Source organism: Myotis lucifugus, unplaced genomic scaffold, assembly GCF_000147115.1.
Source record: "Myotis lucifugus unplaced genomic scaffold, Myoluc2.0 scaffold_27, whole genome shotgun sequence".
NCBI classification, from domain to species: Eukaryota; Metazoa; Chordata; class Mammalia; order Chiroptera; family Vespertilionidae; genus Myotis; species Myotis lucifugus.
The window spans coordinates 3439904-3458168 of record NW_005871075.1 but is presented as its reverse complement, the minus strand read 5'-3'; the positions used below and the strand labels follow the sequence as shown (position 1 = coordinate 3458168).

General features: G+C 41.5%; 1 protein-coding gene across 3 annotated transcripts in view; it reads left to right on the top strand.

The window, feature by feature from the left end:
• NSMCE2 (NSE2/MMS21 homolog, SMC5-SMC6 complex SUMO ligase) overlaps positions 1 to 18265 on the top strand; it is a 218262-nt gene that overhangs the window by 112112 nt on the left and 87885 nt on the right. Inside the window, exon 4 of one of the 3 annotated variants that reach the window (XM_023751936.1) lies at positions 6276 to 6359. The exons of the other annotated variants lie outside the window; for them this stretch is intronic. Within the exon in view, the coding sequence (XP_023607704.1) occupies positions 6276 to 6359 (84 nt within the window). The remainder of the gene's footprint in view (positions 1 to 6275; positions 6360 to 18265) is intronic. 3 annotated transcript variants of the gene reach the window in all.

Sequence of the window (18265 nt, the reverse complement as noted above, 5' to 3'; positions counted from 1 at the left end):
TTAGAATGTTACCCACAGTATCTCACAGTGTTATTGTGAATATCAGTTGAGATAATGGATGTGAAAATACTTTGTGTAAGCGCTATGTGCTTAACAAGGGTTATTGTCTGGTATGATTATTGTTACTGTTGTTGGGCACATACACCTCAGGAACTCTTGAAATTGTAACTCAGTGTTCTAAAGATGATATATTGATTGCAGTACTAGTTACAACTATTTATAGTACTGAGAGGTCCCTCTTTAGGTGTTGAGTTAGGAGACAATCCTGAACTATTTGCTATGTGCCTTTTTTTAACTTCTTATTATGGAACATTTCAACATACAAAGTAGGCACAGTAGAAGATGAACTTCTGTGCACTTATCCCCACCTTCAACAAACAGCAAGTCACAGCCAATTATGTTTCATCTGTGTCTTCTACCTCCCCCTTCCCATATTACTCTGAAGGTGTATTTCCTTTCTCCACCTCTTTCTTCTTCTTTTCATTCTCTCCCCCTCCCCCCTTTGTTTTCACCTTTGTAAGTATGTATAAATATTCTTGACATTCTTTTAAAATATAATCATAAGTACAAAGAAATGTCAGTTGGTAGTTTAGACTAAAGTACCATTGTAGTGTGATGTGAATGAGTTATGAGTTATTCTCTCACAGGAACTAGCAGGTAACCAAGATGTTGTATTTCCCAAGATTTTCATATGATGGTGACCAAGTGCATTGCAAAACAGTGGGCACATTCCAGAGCGGTAACTAGTTCTGGAGGCTCAGTTACACAATTGCCTCTCTCTGTCATCCTCTGCAGGGATGTGGCCTGACAGAAAAGTAAGAAGTCTGACAGATCACGTGTAAACTTTTTAATTTTTATTTCCTATCATGTATTAGTCCTCAAGCTTTTGACCTCTAGCTAGACAACAGAGTATCCAGCTGAGACTTTGGAATGCTGTAAGCTCTGCTTTAGGACTGTATCCAGGGTTGTAACATGTCACTCAGAAGTCAGATTCCACTTAGAAGAAAAGAATTTATAAAACAGTAAATTAGAATCACTTATGGGATTCATTTTTATTGTTCTATCTTGGTTTTCATAATTGTGTGGTTCAGACTTTAATATAATACCAATACAAATAATTAAAAACCCTACAGATATTCAATCTGTTAGACACTTTATTTATGTAGAATTTTTCTTCCATAAAGTCAAATGTGGAGTTCGTTTTGATTTTTTACAAGGTATTGCTCAGTTTTGCTCACTGCAACCATTGAATAGTCAGTAACTTTGCATGTTCCTATTGTTTCAAGGTTTTTATACATTCCTGAAAGTAATTTTCCAAAATAAAGTGAATATAAATGTACTTTGAGCTTAAAATATTTCAAGCCATATTTGCACTAATACAAGGAGATCGCCCTATACCCAAATGGGGAGGGTTGTGGGTCAGGAGTAACAGAGATGGAGGAGGTGAAACTCATGAGGTCAGTGACATGACTCCCAAAACGTGGATAACAGAGGTAGGTCAGTTTCTAGGTGTTCAGACCCTTCCCTAGGTCTCCCCTGCTGGACACCCAGAAATCTCCATTTTTCCCTCTTTCATTCCCTACATCTAATGAATAGATCTTTACGGGTTCTTTATTTAGAAAAATCTCTTGGGTTCAGCCTTTCCATTCCCATGATCAGGGTGCAGTTCTGATCTTTATCAGCATGCCTCTGGACTATAATTGCAGTTGAGAAGAAATGGACTAATGCATTTTGACCTTACAATTAATCCCTGCAGCAATCCTGGGAGATTGGAAGTTACCCGAATTTTTTTCAGGTTGTGAAAACTGGCCAAGTTCTTTCAAGTATGTTATATTGCTAAGGAAATGTCCTTGCTCTGAGTCTTTCTTCCCCGTAATGCATTTTATACAAGAACTAGAGGCCCGGTGCATGAAATTCGTGCACTGTTAGGGGGCGGGGGGAGAGAAGGGGTGTCCTTCAGCCCAGCCTGCACCCTCTCCAATCTGGGACCCCTTGGATATCCCTCTCACAATCCGGAACTGGTGACTCCTAACCACTCGCCTGCCTGCCTGCCTGCCTGATTGCCCCTAACCGCTTATGCCTACCAGCCTGATTGCCCCCTAACTGCTCCCCTGCCTGCCTGACACCTAACTGCTCCCCTGCTGGCCCGAACACCCCCAACTGCCCTCCCCTGCTGGCCTGACCACCCCCAATTGCCCTCCCCTGCTGGCCTGATTGCCCCAACTGCCCTCCCCTGCCGGCCCAATCACCCCCAACTGCCCTCCCCTGCCGGCCTGGTCCCCCCCAATAGCTCTCCCCTCCAGGCCTGTTTGGCCCAACTGCCCTCCCTAGCCGGCCTGATCGCCCACACCTGCCCTCCCTACTGGTCATTTTGTGGCGGCCATCTTGTGATGACGTGAGGGTGTGAGGGCCACCTAGGCTTTTATTAGTATAGAAACCAATATAATCTCCCTAAAATATAATTGTAATATAATAACTTATTTAATAAAACCTAGAATTATTGATGTAGCACTTTACAAATTACCAGGGATTTTTCATGTTTGAACACTCTACCCATGAGATTAATATTATCTCCTATTACGACCTTTTTCAGGTCGTAATGACTTCTATTTCCCATCAAAGCAATCATAAGCTCTTAATTTTTATGACATTCCACATTTTATGCTATGGCTCTGTTTTGCCCCTTTAACCATATATCAATGTCAGCTGGTTTTAGCTTTAGCCAGGTGAACTTCCTTATGGTCCTCTTCAGGTACCATCCTCATTTCCTCCCTAAAGTCTACTCAAAACACAGCATGGCCCCACCTCACCCTCCTTTGCCCACCCTGTTCTCTCATTTAAACTCTAGTCCCGCAGTACCCACTCCAAGTCCTACCTTTTCAAAGAGGCCTTCCCCAGGAATTTCTGTCTTCCTGTTTTTTCTTCTTGATTTCCTTTGTCACATATGTTTGCCCTTGATTATAATTTAAAGTTTCTCCTACCTATAAAAGTAATATATGCTTTGCCTGGCCAGCATGCCTTAGTGGTTGAGCATCCATCTATGAACCAGGAGGCGCACATGCCTGGGTCGTGGGCTTGATCCCCAGTGTGGGGCATGTTGGAGGAAGCTGATCAGTGATTCCCCCTCATCATTGATGTTTCTATCCCTTTCTCTCCTTTCCTCTCTGAAATCAATAAAAATATATTATTTTTTAAAAAGCAATATATGCTTCATGTTAAAATATTACATAAGATATTTGAAAGTGAAAAGATAACTTCTGGCTAGCCAATCCTAGTCCGTAGAAGTACTCACCATTGTGTGTCTTTAGAGTTCTGTTTCTGTGCATAAACTGGAACGTTCATGGATGCATATATGCGGACATACCTGTTTACAGACAGGGAGATAAATGTAAATATATATTTTATGCACAGATACTATCCTTCAGTTTGTTTTTTCACTTGACAATATATCTTGGAATTTTTTCATGTCAGTGAATATAAGGGATTTCATTCAAATATCTCTCTTTATTGCCTCAAATTGTTTCATGTCAAATTATTTCATGCATATACATCTAATCTTCCTTCACAAAATGAAAACGGAAACTCTTCTAGGGCAGGGCTACTAATCACTTACATATTCATTCTCTTTTCCGTTCCTGTATTCTTTACTCTTTCTGCATTTACTGCATATTTCACATATTTCACATTTGTGCTGTAGGAAATGAAAGATGTTTGCCTTTCATAACCCCTAAGGAGTTAGTATCTAGTGGATAAGAATCTAATTTTATCCACATAACTGTAGCACAAGGAAGAAATTGAGAAGTGACACACATTTCTGTTACTGGAAATATGGCTAGGTAGGTTATTTGCTTTTTGTTTTAAAGTATACTTTTATTGATTTCAGAGAGGAAGGCAGAGGGAGAGAGAGATAGAAACATCAATGATGAAAGAGAGTCATTGATTGGCTGCCTCCTGCACGCCCCCTACTGGGAATGGAGCCCGCAACCCGGGCATGTGCCCTTGACTGGAATCCATAGGCTGACGCTCTATCCAGTGAGCAAAACCAGCTAGGGCTAGGTAGGTTATTTGAACAATCCTCTTGCTGAAAATAATTGGGACTGTTGAATATGTATAAGAAGATATCCTCAGAGCAACAAAGGGCTGAAAAGAAGAAATTAAAGGCCAAACTTGAGGAAAAGTGAGAGTTCAGCAAGGCTTAGAGAGTGGAAGCTGCTTTTGCCTTGAGGGCGTTTGCTGATAATAGGCAAATTTGAACTTTGTCTCATAGCAGTAAAACTCCGCAGAAAACTAGGAAATGGTTACCATAAATTTCAGAATAATGGTTTTGGAGGGGGTGGGTTTCTGTTTCTTGGGTACTCAGAACTTTCTTCTTATTGACTTAGTGGTAGTAGCTATCCAGGGTCATTTATTTTCTAAACTGAGCATATTTATTTTATGCGCTTTTCTATACAAGTTATAATTTACAACTAAAAGGACAAGTTATGGGACTATATATATAGTATCATCCCACACCTGCGTGCATGTGCATGTGTATGTGTGTATTATCTAAACGGGATGTCTAACATAAATTTTACATGTTGATATAATAAATATATAAATTTATGTTTATGTATAAATGTGTGTGTGTGTTTCATACACAGAGAAAAAGGTCAGGAGAGTATTCACAAACTACTGAGGGCAACCTTGAGAGGCAGAAAAGGGTTGGGGAGTAGCAAGGAAGGAACTTACATTTTGTGCTTCAAAATTAACTGTTGTTAGTTTTTTTTAAATAATCATCATTTTTATTTAGTATGTTTTTAAAAATCTGATTTTAAAAAGATGTGGCTTCTGTCTTAGCCCTAAAGCCCTCCTCTAGCATACTCCATTACACTTGGATCAGTACCTTTAAAAAAACACATGTCGTTCCTTTGCTGGTTTATAAGCTCCTAAAGGGAGCAGGATGGTGTCATGTGTATGTTTGTATGTCTTGTACTTAGTAAATCCTGGTACACAGTAGAGGGTGTGTAAATACTAGAGGAAAATGAATGAATAAATGTACCTTAAGAAGAACCTAGGGCTGTAGGCATCCAGTAGATACAACATTTCCTTAGAGGTTCTTGTTATATATCTTGAGAATTATTTTGTGCCTGGCACAGCAGTGGGCATAAAGTTGGCACAGTGAATACAGGTTGATTTGAATTTGACGACACTTTGTGGAACCTGTAGGCAAATGTGGAGTCTGCCTTGCAGTGCCCCCTCTGGATCCCAGAAAACAGGAAAGCGAAAATGCTCTCTAAAAATTAAACTGAGAAATGAACACCCTACCTCACAAATTCAATCCAAGAGAGGCAGTGTGACCTTAAGAGACATGAAGACTCCTTGGCAGTAAGACTTGACTATAACCAATTGAGGGTATTGACCTCTTACACACACACACACACACACACACACACACACATCAAATCTCCATCAGAAGAGCATTTTCTCTGCCTCCAAAGCAGAGAAAAGCAAAAGCTGTTAACGTAACTGTCACGATACCTTGCAAAGCACTCTCTGACCAACAGCCCCTGCTGGTTGAGGCCTGGCAGGCGGGTAGCCCTGTGTAGAGAGCTGCAGAGCCTTATGCCATTTGCGCTGGAATCCTGCAATTGACTCCACTCGCCCGCCTCCATGTGCACCCAGCTTCCCTCTGTCAATTGGCCTTCCCACCACGATAATTCACTCAGGCCAATACAGACATCGTGTACCCGAGTCCTCTGTTATTCACTGTTAATAATAAAGTCACTTTCTTTTGTTTTATACATCAGTGTCTTGTGAGTTTTGTTAGCATGAGTCTGCATTCCTGGGTGCAGTCAGTGAGGAGGGTGTCAGTCTGCAAGGCTCATCAAGGTAGATGCTACCTTGTGGGCATCTTTGGAGTGGACTGCTGGACTTTCCCGGTGATGCCCATGTGTCCTCCTGCTCCATGCCTCCTGTCCATTCCACACTTCACGAGAAGAAGTCTTCTCAGAAGTAGTGTGTTGAGAACATCTTCATAATGTGCACATTTCAGTTAGAGAACACCATATATTAACTCGGTGCAATAGATCCTTTTCCTCTGGTGAGTATTATTTGTTTGGCTTTGCAAATTTCACACCTGTATAGATGAATGGAAAATATACTATAGACGCCCTCCAAAAACTCATTTCCCGTTCTGCTTCTTGGCCTCTTGTGGCTTTGCTTCTGCCTCTCATCTCATTGTCAGCCTTGATCCTGGCACCATACTCAGTCACTTCCTAACCTGGTCTCTCTTGCAGCAGGGAAACCTAAAGAAGATGGAGGACACAGTGAGGTCGACAAGATTAAGGATAAGGATGCGAGTAGAGCAGGAAATGAACGAGGTTATAGAATTTTTTCTTCCATTCTCATCTTCCTCTCTTTCCTCAAACAGTTGTACTTGAAAGGGTTTCAGATCCCACACACTGCTGCAGAAACAGTAAAGCACACATTCTCAACGACGTGTTCAACTGGTCTGTGAACACGACGGGCCTTGCACCAGATTTCAAGAAATCATTAACATGTCTCCTTGCCAAAAAGGACATCAGAGTAGATAACGGCAAAACCCTCAGTGAATCCTGGAATTTTTTAAAAAATTAACTGTTGCATCAAATAAGTCGACTGTGCAGTGGGATTTTTAATCAGTTTTTCCCCTTTCTCTTCTATTCTTCCTCTTTCACTACAACCTTCAGCCAGAATAACTGACTATTAAATTTCACCATAAATTTACCAGGAATTTACACAGGGTAATCCTCAGTTGTCACTATGATTTGAAATACTCTCTCTTTTATTCATAGATTAGGACCTCACCAAAATTTCAGATAGGATAGGTAAATATAAAATCTTGAAAATACTTCTTTTTTTTTTAACTTGGTTCCTAAAAATGATTATTTAAACAATCACAGTTAGGTTTGTTTATACAGTTGGAACTCTGCAGCAAAATAGGACACTGTTGGATTATTAGTGTGTCTAATAAGTTGGTGAGGCCTCTCCCTGTGTCACTGCAGGCTCTCTGTGTAGTGACGTGGGGCTGAATTGCTAGACAGGTGGTTATGGACCATTCTTGATTATTTAGGTGCTGGTTAACCAATCAGTGAATTCTTTAGGCCTTTTGACCAAATTCACCATCGTTTGGCTTTCATTTTCTTGGGGTGAAGGATGATGCTAAGGAGGACAGGGTCCCAGTTTCATCCCCGTGTGAGCAAGTCTCTGGTTTCACACCAGAGACTCTTGGATGTAAGATCACTAGCTACACTGTGGCCTCTGCAGTGGTGGAAGTTAGGCGAGGTAGCATCGAAACACTCAAAACCAAGCCTTGTACCACTGCTGAAGTGCTTACCCTAGCTTAGTGAACTATAACAGCTGCCTATGATACAAAAGTTAGCATTTCCTAAAGCAAACTAGGCAGTATAGTATGTTATATGCTGACATAAGGAATTACCAAAAAGGGAAAAATCCTATTCGCTTCCTTCATTAAATGTTTATTTAAGGGTGAGAGGATAAACAATCGTCAACATTTATAAAAAGTACCCACAACTCTCAAAACTACCTGTAATTTTCAGAACTTTCATGCATCTTCTCATTTTACCAAAGTACATGATATTGTCAAGATTCCTGCACATGGGGAAGTCCATAAACTGTGCTCTAAATAAAGACAGAGGAGTAGAAGGAGCCGGAGAAAGATGGTCCCCTGAGAAGCAATGAGTGTTTGCCCCTCTCCCTGCCCCCCCTTTCCCAGCAGCCCAGGCCATGGCCTTCCTCTTTCTTTTTCTCCTGTTGAAGGTCAGAGTCTAGACCGGGATTCACTGGACAGAACTAGAAAGACAACCAGCTTGGTAGCACAGAACTATCCTGCACTTGCGCAGCATAATGACAAGCTGAAGTTTGCAGTTCTCAAAATTATACAGAGATCTTCAGACACAGGTCCTTCGTGACGAGGCCAGCCTTTCACCTACTGGCTGCACAAGGGCCCCGTATACAATGGCAGAGTAGACCCAGCTCCTTTTCGCTCTCTGTTCTGTCTTTCTAAATCCTTTTTCTGGCATCATCTGTTTTTCTTTAGTCTTCCTGGGGCCCCCTAACTCCTCTGATTCTTGTCCCTTTTCAATAAAAGGTTTACCATACGTGTTTTCATTAAGTCAATCCCTGTGTGCGTGTCTGTGTGTTATGTGTGTCTGCCTTTTGTTTTTGTTGTTTTGTAATACACTTTAGAATATTCCTTTCTAACCAAATAAATCCCAACAGTAACTTTTAGGATTATGGACTCTTCAGGCAGTCTGAAAACTATCCTCAAAAAATGTATAAACACATCCAATGTTGGGTACAATTTCATGGCGTTCATGTACTCTCAGTACCTATTTATGGATCCCAACTGAGTTTGGAATTCCTGCCCAAGGATGGAATCCCGAAGTTATCTACTTACATGGTCACTGGTGATATTTGAAAACATTCATTCACCAGATATTCATTGAATGTCTACCGTGTGCCAGGAACTACAGGGCACTAGAATGCAGGGAAAAGGACAGTGTAGTTGAGGAGACAGAAAGTATACAGTTACAACAAAGAATAGACACAATGGTAGGAGAAGTACAGGAAACCTTGGAAAGCACAGGAGATGAATGTTTAATTCAGCCTTGGGGTATCAAGAGAGTTACAGATTTGTGTGTTATGTTGAGAAATTTGGATTTGATTTTAAAGGGCCTTAAGTTGAGGAATGATAAGAACTGATCTGTGACTACTGAAAAAGTTAGCTCTGACTGTAGCATGGAGAATGGGTTGGGGGAAGCAGGACTGGAGGCTGGGAGACTGGTAGTAAGTCTGGTGACAATAATAGTGATTTTAACCAAAGTACTGACAGTATGGATGAAAAGAAGAGAGCGAGTTGGAAGGATATGTACTGGATTGACTGAAACCATTTCTTCATCAAGTATTTGTTGTGCTGCTATATGTCAGACACTCGGTGGGATACGGTGGTAAACTAGGGAGTCACTGTCTTTGTGCTCAAGTCTGGTGAGGAGGACTTGCAGGCTTCTGGAGTGGACAGCTGAGTGGACGATGGTGCCGGCCACCAGAGGTGACTTTGACGTGTCACAGACCAGAGGTCCCGGGCAGAGAAGTGTTTCTTCAATCTACCCCTCCTGAGATTTCAAGATAGCCTTATAGTTGTGAATCGCTGTGTCTAATGAGAGATGTTGCTGCTAGGAGAATGTGTCTACGTAAACAGTATTCGGGAATGTAGGTGCCAGTTGGAGCTAGGAAGTGATGCATGGCCCAGAGAGTGTATGTGGATGAGAGAGAGGAGGGCTGAGCCCTGGACATGACGAAACCATGGAGACAGAAGAGGAACTGACGAGACAGCCAGGAGAGTGTAAAGAATGTAAAGCAGGTTCCACGGTGGAGCCGTGGAGCAGGCGGCCTCAGGTGTACCGGGGGGGCCTCTGGTTCGAGACGATGCCCTGGGCTTACATATTAAACTTCACACATTCACCACCATCTCAGCTGAAGGGAGTCGTGACTCTTCTCATCGAAGGGCTCAGGGTGGTCAGCAGAAACTACTGAAAGAATTTGTGCCATGGGAATTACATCTCAATAAAGCTGTTGCTAAATAAAGAGAATAATGAGGAAAATTCACTCTTAAACACATCCTAGCAAATTGTCATTTCAAAAATGAATTAATTATAAGCATCCAGATGTGGGGAGGGGTGGGGTGCAGTGAGGGAGATGTATGCACCAGAGGAGGGTAAGTTTGTATCTAGTCACTTAGTAGCACTGTGAAAACAGTGGCTCATGCCTTAGCCCTCAGAGAGGAAAGGGTTGTTACTCAGATCTCACAGCCAGATGAGGCGTCTTTTCTTGAAAGGGCAACAAAAACATTCTCTGACATTGAATGACTCTCAAAATATCCCGCTTTTGTGTTTGCCCTAAGAAAAAAATATATATGCAAGGACATTCTAACAAGTAATAAGAATAAAGAACCCAGTAAGGGAAAGAAATTGTAAATAGAGTATTTTTAAGTAGTATGGAATTAATAGTGAATAACAGTTGTTAATATAGTAGTAAGCCAGACGCTAATAACTCCTCAAAAAAGAAAATGTAACAGACTAACAATAATAGGGATCTGTGATCAGTAAGTGTTTCAACAGTTTGGCAGAAGGAAGGTGGAAGAGCACAAGGAAACTCCAAAATGCTGGGGTATTATTGGTGCCAGTAAGGAAGGCAGGATAAAGAAAGTGTAAGTGTAAGCAGTGCTAGTGTAGAAATAGGATGAATAACTCCCCCACCAATTGACTAAGAGTTGGGGAGAGGACTTCTTAGCCAAACTGGCAAAAATAGAAATAAAAGAAAGGTTTTTTCTCCCCAAAGTACAAAGTCTAGACATATTAATTTTTCTTTAAGTTAAGAACACTTTCACTTAAAACTACATATGTGAAATTTTAAGTCAAATACTAACAATGAAATCTGGTAGCATATTGCAAGAATCGTAAACCTGATCAGTTCAGATTTGTTTCAGTAATGTAGCATGTGTTTATCATTAGAAAACCAATACTGTGGTGATCACATTGATCAAAGGAGGAAAGCCTTTGTCAGCCATTTATTCCTGTGAGCCAAGCATCACTCTGGTGGGCCAGCGGTTGAACTGGAGCAACCAAGTCCCTTTTTTTGTGATACTTAAGGGAGAACATTAAGAAATAGACAGCTAGCGTAATAATCACATATACGATTTTGTTGTATGATAGATTTTCAGATCAGCGGGGAAAAGTTGGTTTATTCAAGAAATTATTTTGGAACCATTGGCTAATGTTTTAGTGACTCTTAACCCAAAATTTATACATTAAAATACATTCCAGATGAATTAAAGATTTTATTGTTAAAAGTTGAAACTGAATATGAGGAGCTATAATCAGGGAATACTTGCATTACCTCATGTTCTGTTAGACCTTTTCAGTCATGGCAGAAGGGGGAATTCTTGGAAAGATTTGAGCTAAAGCATAATGTTGCTCAGTTTCTGAGATGATAAGGACAAAAGCAAGGGCTTCAAACTTACCGACAGTCCACGAAGCATAACATGTTTGGAAGATGTATTAGAAGGTTACAGAGAACTGAAACTTCAAGGGGTAAAACCCAATGTCATTACCTGACACATCAAAGTTTGCAGCCAAAGTCCAGCTGTGCTATTAAGACTCATGGACATTTTCCCAGTGGTTCCTGCAACCTAGATGTTCTGATGCTTATCTGCCTCATGTAGTACTTAAAACACATCTGAAGTGGGTACAGATAGTATTTTACATATCTTACTGGTAAAGATAGAGCAGAACGGTCTCAGTGCTTGCCTGAGGGCACCCAGCTAATAAGTAATTGGCAGTGCCAAGTTCAAACCCCGTCTAGTGCCCCCTCGGCTCTCCTGGCCAATGGGCTGTACTGAACATGGCTGCTAACTCTGACTAGTACTAAAGTTCTCAAGAAGCAGGTTCCTGCAGGTGAATTCAGGGAGGGGAAATTTTAACGTAATTTGTCTGAATAATAAGTTTGGATGATAGCTTATCAACTCACAGCTGGAAAGTCCACTTGGAGTTGTGAGGAATCCTCTTCTCACCTCCATCCCGTGTTTGCCAGATCTTCGTGGGGAGTGTCTGGAACTCAAATGTCGTTCAGTTGCCAGGATTACTTCCAGAAAATCACTTTGAAGTATTTTTGAGCTAAATATTTCCCTGTTTACTCCAAAACAAATGAGCGGGCTTCGAATGCCACATATGTCGTCAGCCTGCATTTATGAGGCTGGTTTTTCTCCGCTTGTGACTGGGCGGGCAAAGCAGTTTGATCAGCACGCCCCCCACCGAGTTCTCTTCCCCCACCACGCAGGTTAGAAGGTGGAGGCCATCGAGCAAGAATGCTCAGTGTTGATGGTCATCAAATGTTTTTAGCAAAAAATTTCCCAAATCTACCATTTTCATATTTTAAGTTCACAATATTTATCTCTTATTTTAAACATTAAAGGCAGGCTTGAGATTTTTTTAAGTTTATTTCAAGGTGACATGAACTTTTAAAAACATTGAGAAGCATTGTTCTGTGTGTTTGCTTATTGGTATGGAAAGGTAAAGATGCACACAGTGTGTTTTTCAAAAAAGCATATCCTTCTCCACCCGCTTGGATTCTCTAGCCCTCTATTTTTTTTTTAATTAATATGAAGAGGATTGAAATACTGATACTATTGAGTTTCTCTCTATTTACCCCTCTGTTTTTAAAAATGAGTTTGGTGTATCTCTGTTAACATAGCTATGGAAATACGTGTAGCCTAGCTTGGCTGGTATAGCCCAGCTGTTGAGCATCGACCCAGGACCAAGAGGTCACCAGTTCAATTACAGGTCAGGGCACATGCCAGTGTTTCGGGCTCAATCCCCTGTGGGGGGCCTACAGGAGGCAGCCGATCGGAGATATTTCTCTGATGTTTCTATCTCTCTACCCCACTCTCCCTTCCTCTCTCACTAAAGAAATGAATAAAAACATATTTTTAAAAGAAATATTTGTAGCCTAAAATCCTATTTTTTTTATTGTAAGTGAACATTTATTAACTAAAATAATCTACTTTTACTTGTTTCACTTTTATTCTCATGAATTCAGATTTGTCTGAAGTTATTGTAGCTATAATTTCTTCTGATTCTCATTTATTTTGTCATTTCTTTTCCAGCCATTTCTTAGTTTTTAGATTTTAAATCATTTTGAATCCTGATCTTTAAATAGTGACGTTTATGTTGACAGTTGATAACGATGTTAATTTTAATATTAATATTAGTCTACATGTAGTAAATGTTTATGTATATGTATTATAATAAAACAGCATGCTTAATGTGATCTATTTTTATAAAATAGATTTAAATCTATGATATGCCATATGGGAAATTATCTAAAAGGATATATACACAGCTATTGATAGTAGTTGGTTATCTCTGATGGTGGGATTACCAGTGGTTTAAATGTTTATTTATGTGTATATTCAAAGTTTTTATAGTAAAAATGTATTATTTCCATAATAAAAAAGTGTAAGTAATTACAAAGGGAGTAAGGCAGTCTGCTGCAGGAAAAAGTAGACAAATGTCAGTAGCTGTCTTATTTACATACCAGCCATCCCATTGGGAAGTGTAGTTGGGGTGGGGAACAAAATGAGCAAACACGCCCTGACCGGTCTGGCTCAGTGGATAGAGCGTCGGCCTGCGGACTGAAAGGTCCCAGGTTCGATTCTGGTCAAGGGCATGTGCCTTGGTTGCGGGCATATCCCGGGGGGGGGGGGAGGTGGTGGTGGTGGTGGTGGTGGTGGTGTGTGTGTGCAGGAGGCAGCTGATTGATGTTTCTAACTCTATTCCTCTCCCTTCCTCTCTGTAAAAAATCAGTAAAAAATATATATATTTAAAAATTTATATATAAAAAAAAATAAGCAAACAGTTCCATTCTAAATAACAACATGACACAAAATGCCCAGAAAGGAACTTAAGAAATGTGTAGATCTTTTCCAAAAGCAAACATTTGTCTGAGGTACTTGAAACAATAGAATGTTAGGTCACGGATTCAGTAGGAAGACAGTGATTTTTTTACGTGGGAGAGACTTGAATATGTTTAAATACTAATACAAAAGAGAGGAAAGTTCACATTTTCACACAGTGGAAGGAATGATATTTCTTCAAGTAGAATCAGTAGCATTTGGTGCTTGAGTAGATACAGAGCTTGAGTAAGAGCCAGAAGATAGTAATATTTCCAAATTACATTCCTGGGAAGAAGAGGATCTCCTTGACAAATAATAGCAATGTTAGCAACTATTTATCGAGGGCCTATTATGAACTATACAATGTGATATTATTTTCATGTGCACTGATTTGATCTTACCACCATCTGAAAGTTACCGATATTAATCCCACTTTTTAGATAAAGTAACTCAGGCTTTTTTTTTTTTTCTTCAATAATGGGAGAGAGAGGAATGGAGAGAGAGAAAAACATAGATTTTTGTTGTTCCACTTATTTATGTATTCATTGGTTGATTCTTTATATATATACTAGAGGCCCAGTGCACAAAAATTTGTGCACTCAGGAGCATCCCTCAGCCCAGCCTATGCCCTCTTGCAGTCTGGGACCCCTCGGAGGATGTCCACCTGCTGGTTTAGGCCTGCTCCCTGGGGAATTGGGCCCAAGCTGGCAGTCAGACATCCCTCTGGAAGCCCAGCAGCCCTCGGGGGATGTCCACTTACCAGCAGGGAGCAGACCTAAGCTGCAGTCAGACATCCTTAGTGCTGCTGAGGAGGCGGGAGAGGCTCCTGCCACCACCGCTGTGCTGGCAGCCATCAGCCTGGCTTGTGGCTGAGCAGAGCTCCCCCTGTGGGAGTGCACTGACCACCAGGGGACAGCTCCTGCATTGAGCATCTGCCCCCTCGTGGTCAGTGTGTGTCATAGTGACCAGTCATTCTCAGTCATTCTGCTGTTACGGTCAATTTGCATATTACCCTTTTATTATATAGGATGTGTGTGTGTGTGTGTGTGTGTGTGTGTGTGTGTGTGTATTTCAGAGAGAAAGGGAGAGGCAGAGAGAGATAGAGATAGAAACATCAATGATGAGAGAGAATCATTGATTGGCTGTCTCCTGCACGCCCCCTATTTGGGATCGAGCCCGCAACCCAGGCATGTGCCCCTGACTGGAACTGAACCTGGGACCCTTCAGTCCGCAGGCCGACACTCTATCCACTGAGCCAAACCAGCTAAGGCACATTGGTTGATTCTTTAATGTGCCCTGACCTGGAGTCAAACCCAAAACCTTGGTGTCCTGAGACGAGGCTCTAACCAATTGAGCTACCCAGCCAGGTAAGAAACAGGCTTTTATAAGCAATGTTAAATGAGTTCCCAAGTTCTGACAGGGGCTAGGTGTCAGCTGTGGTTTGAACTTAGACCTGTAGTCTAAAGACTTTCCCCCTTCAGTATACTACACTAGACTGCCACCACAAGGCACGATCCCCGAACGGGAAGCAGGCTTGGGTTAGGACAGTGAGTCTGGCTTCTTTAACATAGGGACTAAGTTTAAGAGATTGATACAATATCAGTTTGGAGGTAACTCATTGGAAATATGGTCTAGAGTCTGAGGAAAGAGCTAAAGGCATGCTTAGGGGTGCCATCAGGAATCGCTTGTAGCCTTGGAAATAGATGAGATCGTTGGGGGTGGGGTAGTAATCAGCAAAAAGAAGAGGAACTAATTCTGAGAACACCAGCCTTTAGGAAGCAAGTAACAAGAACTAATGTGTGGGACCAGGAAGAGGATGGTAAATAAAAGAAAGAGGAGCAAGCAGGTAAAAATAAACATATACTGCACTTCATCGGTTTTAAGGCAGATGTTTTCCCGGTTTAGTATCTCTAAAATTGGCACATATCTTTCTAGCAATGAGGTCTTATCATGGACAGCTCAGTAATATGTAAAATAATGGGGCATTTTATAACTGAAGGGTTATTTTAATCTAGTAGTTAATGGTTTAAAAAAATCTATTGTTTGAATTTATCCATTTCTAGGTTATGTCATAATGTAAGCATACGTTAACTTCGTCGTCTATTTTAGCAGCACATGGATCACATTAAATGGACAGTCGCATATTGAGGGGGCAGTTCAGAGGTTCAGAGCTCAAGGTCTAGAGCAAAGCAGGACTGTTCAAAGCGCCCTTGCCTACCAGCTGTGCTCCTGGGCAAATCTCTTTACCCCCGTAAGCCTGGCTTTTCTTACCTGTAAAAGGAGGACTTAGTGAAATAGCAGTACATAGAGAGGACTCAGCATTGTGCCTAAGCTCTCAGCTCTCACTGTTGTTTCCTGTCTTGCCTTCGCAGATGAACAACTGTCCTCCAGGGTGTCGCCATGTCTAAGTAAGGCTCGGTGGCATCCAGATGAGGGGACTACATAGGGAGTTTATTTACACCATGTGAGTTCCATGTTCCCTTGTCCTGAGAATGTTAAGTGGTGTTATCTGATAGAAAATCTGAATTAGCAGGTGTATACAGATGGTGAAATTTTTTGTGCCTAGCCCAGAGCCTTGCTTATAGTAGATACATAGCAACTGATTGATGATAACTAACCCCAAGGGGCAGGCTTCTTTTTGGCTCTACACAAAAAAAGATGCAGTCTTTGTGGATGGGTGTTTGGGGAATTCCTGCAATATGTCTCAGATGGATCGCATTAGGTTTTTTTTGGTGTTTTTTTTTAATGTGTGTGTGTGGGGGGGGGGAGTTTACTTTGTATTTTATCTCTGATATCAGGGGATTTTGTGGTTTCTCAGATGTTGTGCTGGGTAAGAAGTAGTAACTGCGTAAACACTGGGTAGGGTGTGCCGATAATGTCATAAATATACCTCTTAGTTTTTTTAAAAAAACCAGCATCTATTACGGAGTTGCCAAATTAGTATTGAGCCTTCCCTCCAGAAAGCTTACGAGGAAGTCATATAGGCTGTCTGGTTTACAAGGTAATTACGTTTAGGAATTACATTTTCTAAATGTTACACCACACAGAAAGAATTCTAAGAAAAAATCCATTCCTTTGGGGAAAACTGATTTTATTTTTTTTAGTCATGGTCTTAATTTCTCCTGTAAGATTGTTTAGTTTTGGAAGCTCCTTAGAAAACCTAGAAGAGATTAAATATTTTCAGATCTAAAGTGTTTCTAAAGCTGTAATTAGGTATTTCTGCAAATTAGCAAACTAATTTATTCTTTCTTTTATTTAGTCAAAATTCACCTTTTAGAGTAGGCTTTTATTTGATCGTAATTGTCAAATTATTTCATTTTCTTTGACTTTAATAATTACCTTTAATAATTCCAACTCAAATGCCTTCGTTGTTCGCATTTGTGTCTCAGTCATATTTACAGATGTCTGATAAGTAAGGTCCTACGCAGTCTTTCATAGTGTGTTGAATGACTAGATGCACATCGGTGCATAGTACTTGAGCCAGCAGTGTGCCATGAACCTTCTACCAAGACATGTCGTGCACCCTCAGATTGTCCAGCTACCATGGGACTCAATTTGCAAAAGTAAATAGTGTCCCTTTTTAAAAGAAAGAAAATTAGCAATACTATCATTCAAATTCTGAGGATTAAAAAACACCGAGCAAGTAAATAGTATAAACTTCCCATGTATAGCGAATTCTGAATCATTGCAGTTTTTGTATAACCGACCCACATAAATTCTTTGCTGTGTTCTTTTACTTATACGCCGCAGGGTTTATCGCTCCCATTTCTAAGACATCAAGTCTGATTTTCTTTGAGCCTTAATCCTCTTGCTGGTCGATGCAGCTGAGTTGTCTGGACTCTCCTTGGTGCGAGTGCCCGACTGACACTGAAGGCTGTGAGGGCAGTTTGGGGCAGGTGGATCCGTTTATTCAGCAGACACATGCCTTGTTCGTGGCTCCACAGGAGCCCAGCGTTCAGTAGAGAAGTGTGGTGGTTCTACAGCACGGCCCCTCAAACTCTGACACTCATCCCATGGGAAGGTGAGCTCTGCCTCCTCCCCTTGATTCTGGGTTCTCTGTCTGCTTGACAGTAAACGATGGCAGAACTCTTCAGTTTCTGGTCCCAGAGCTTAAGAAACCAGCAGTTTCCACTCCTGTCTGTCTCTTGAGGACACTCGCTTTTAGAGCCCATGCTGTGAAGAAACCTGAATGGCTGGGGGTGGGAGTGAGGGGTGGGAAAGGGACCAGGTGGAGAGGAACTGTCAGCCGCATCCCTGCCAGCTTTGAGCCGCTGGAAGTAGACTCTAGCTCTGGGAAGCTGCCCCAGCCTCACTGCTGTGTGTGGAGCAGGACAGGCCCCTCTCGCTGAGCCCTGCCCCAATTGCAGATTCATGAGCAAATAAATGACTGTGCTAAGCCACCAAGTTCTGCCAAAACAAGAAGGTAGTCACATAAGTGAGCAATTGCGAAGCAGGTAGACGTAAGGTGACAGTGAGTGTAGTGAGTATCACAGCAACACTGAGCACAGACACCTAACCTTCCTTCAGTGCCGAGGAAGACTTCCTCAGTGACATGACAAGTGGACTGAGTCTTGAGTGAGTAAGGGCTAGCCAGCCAGGGGGCGGGAGCAGGGGGTGTTCTGGGCAGGAGGGCCCATAGTGTGGTCAGAGCAAAGGCAGGGTAGTGTTACCCATTTACAGACTAGGAAGTGTGAATCCCTGGTGTTGTCATGCTGGCTGCTGGTAAGTGGCTGAGAGAAAAATTGAGATCAGATCTTCTAACGCCTAAGTTTTGTC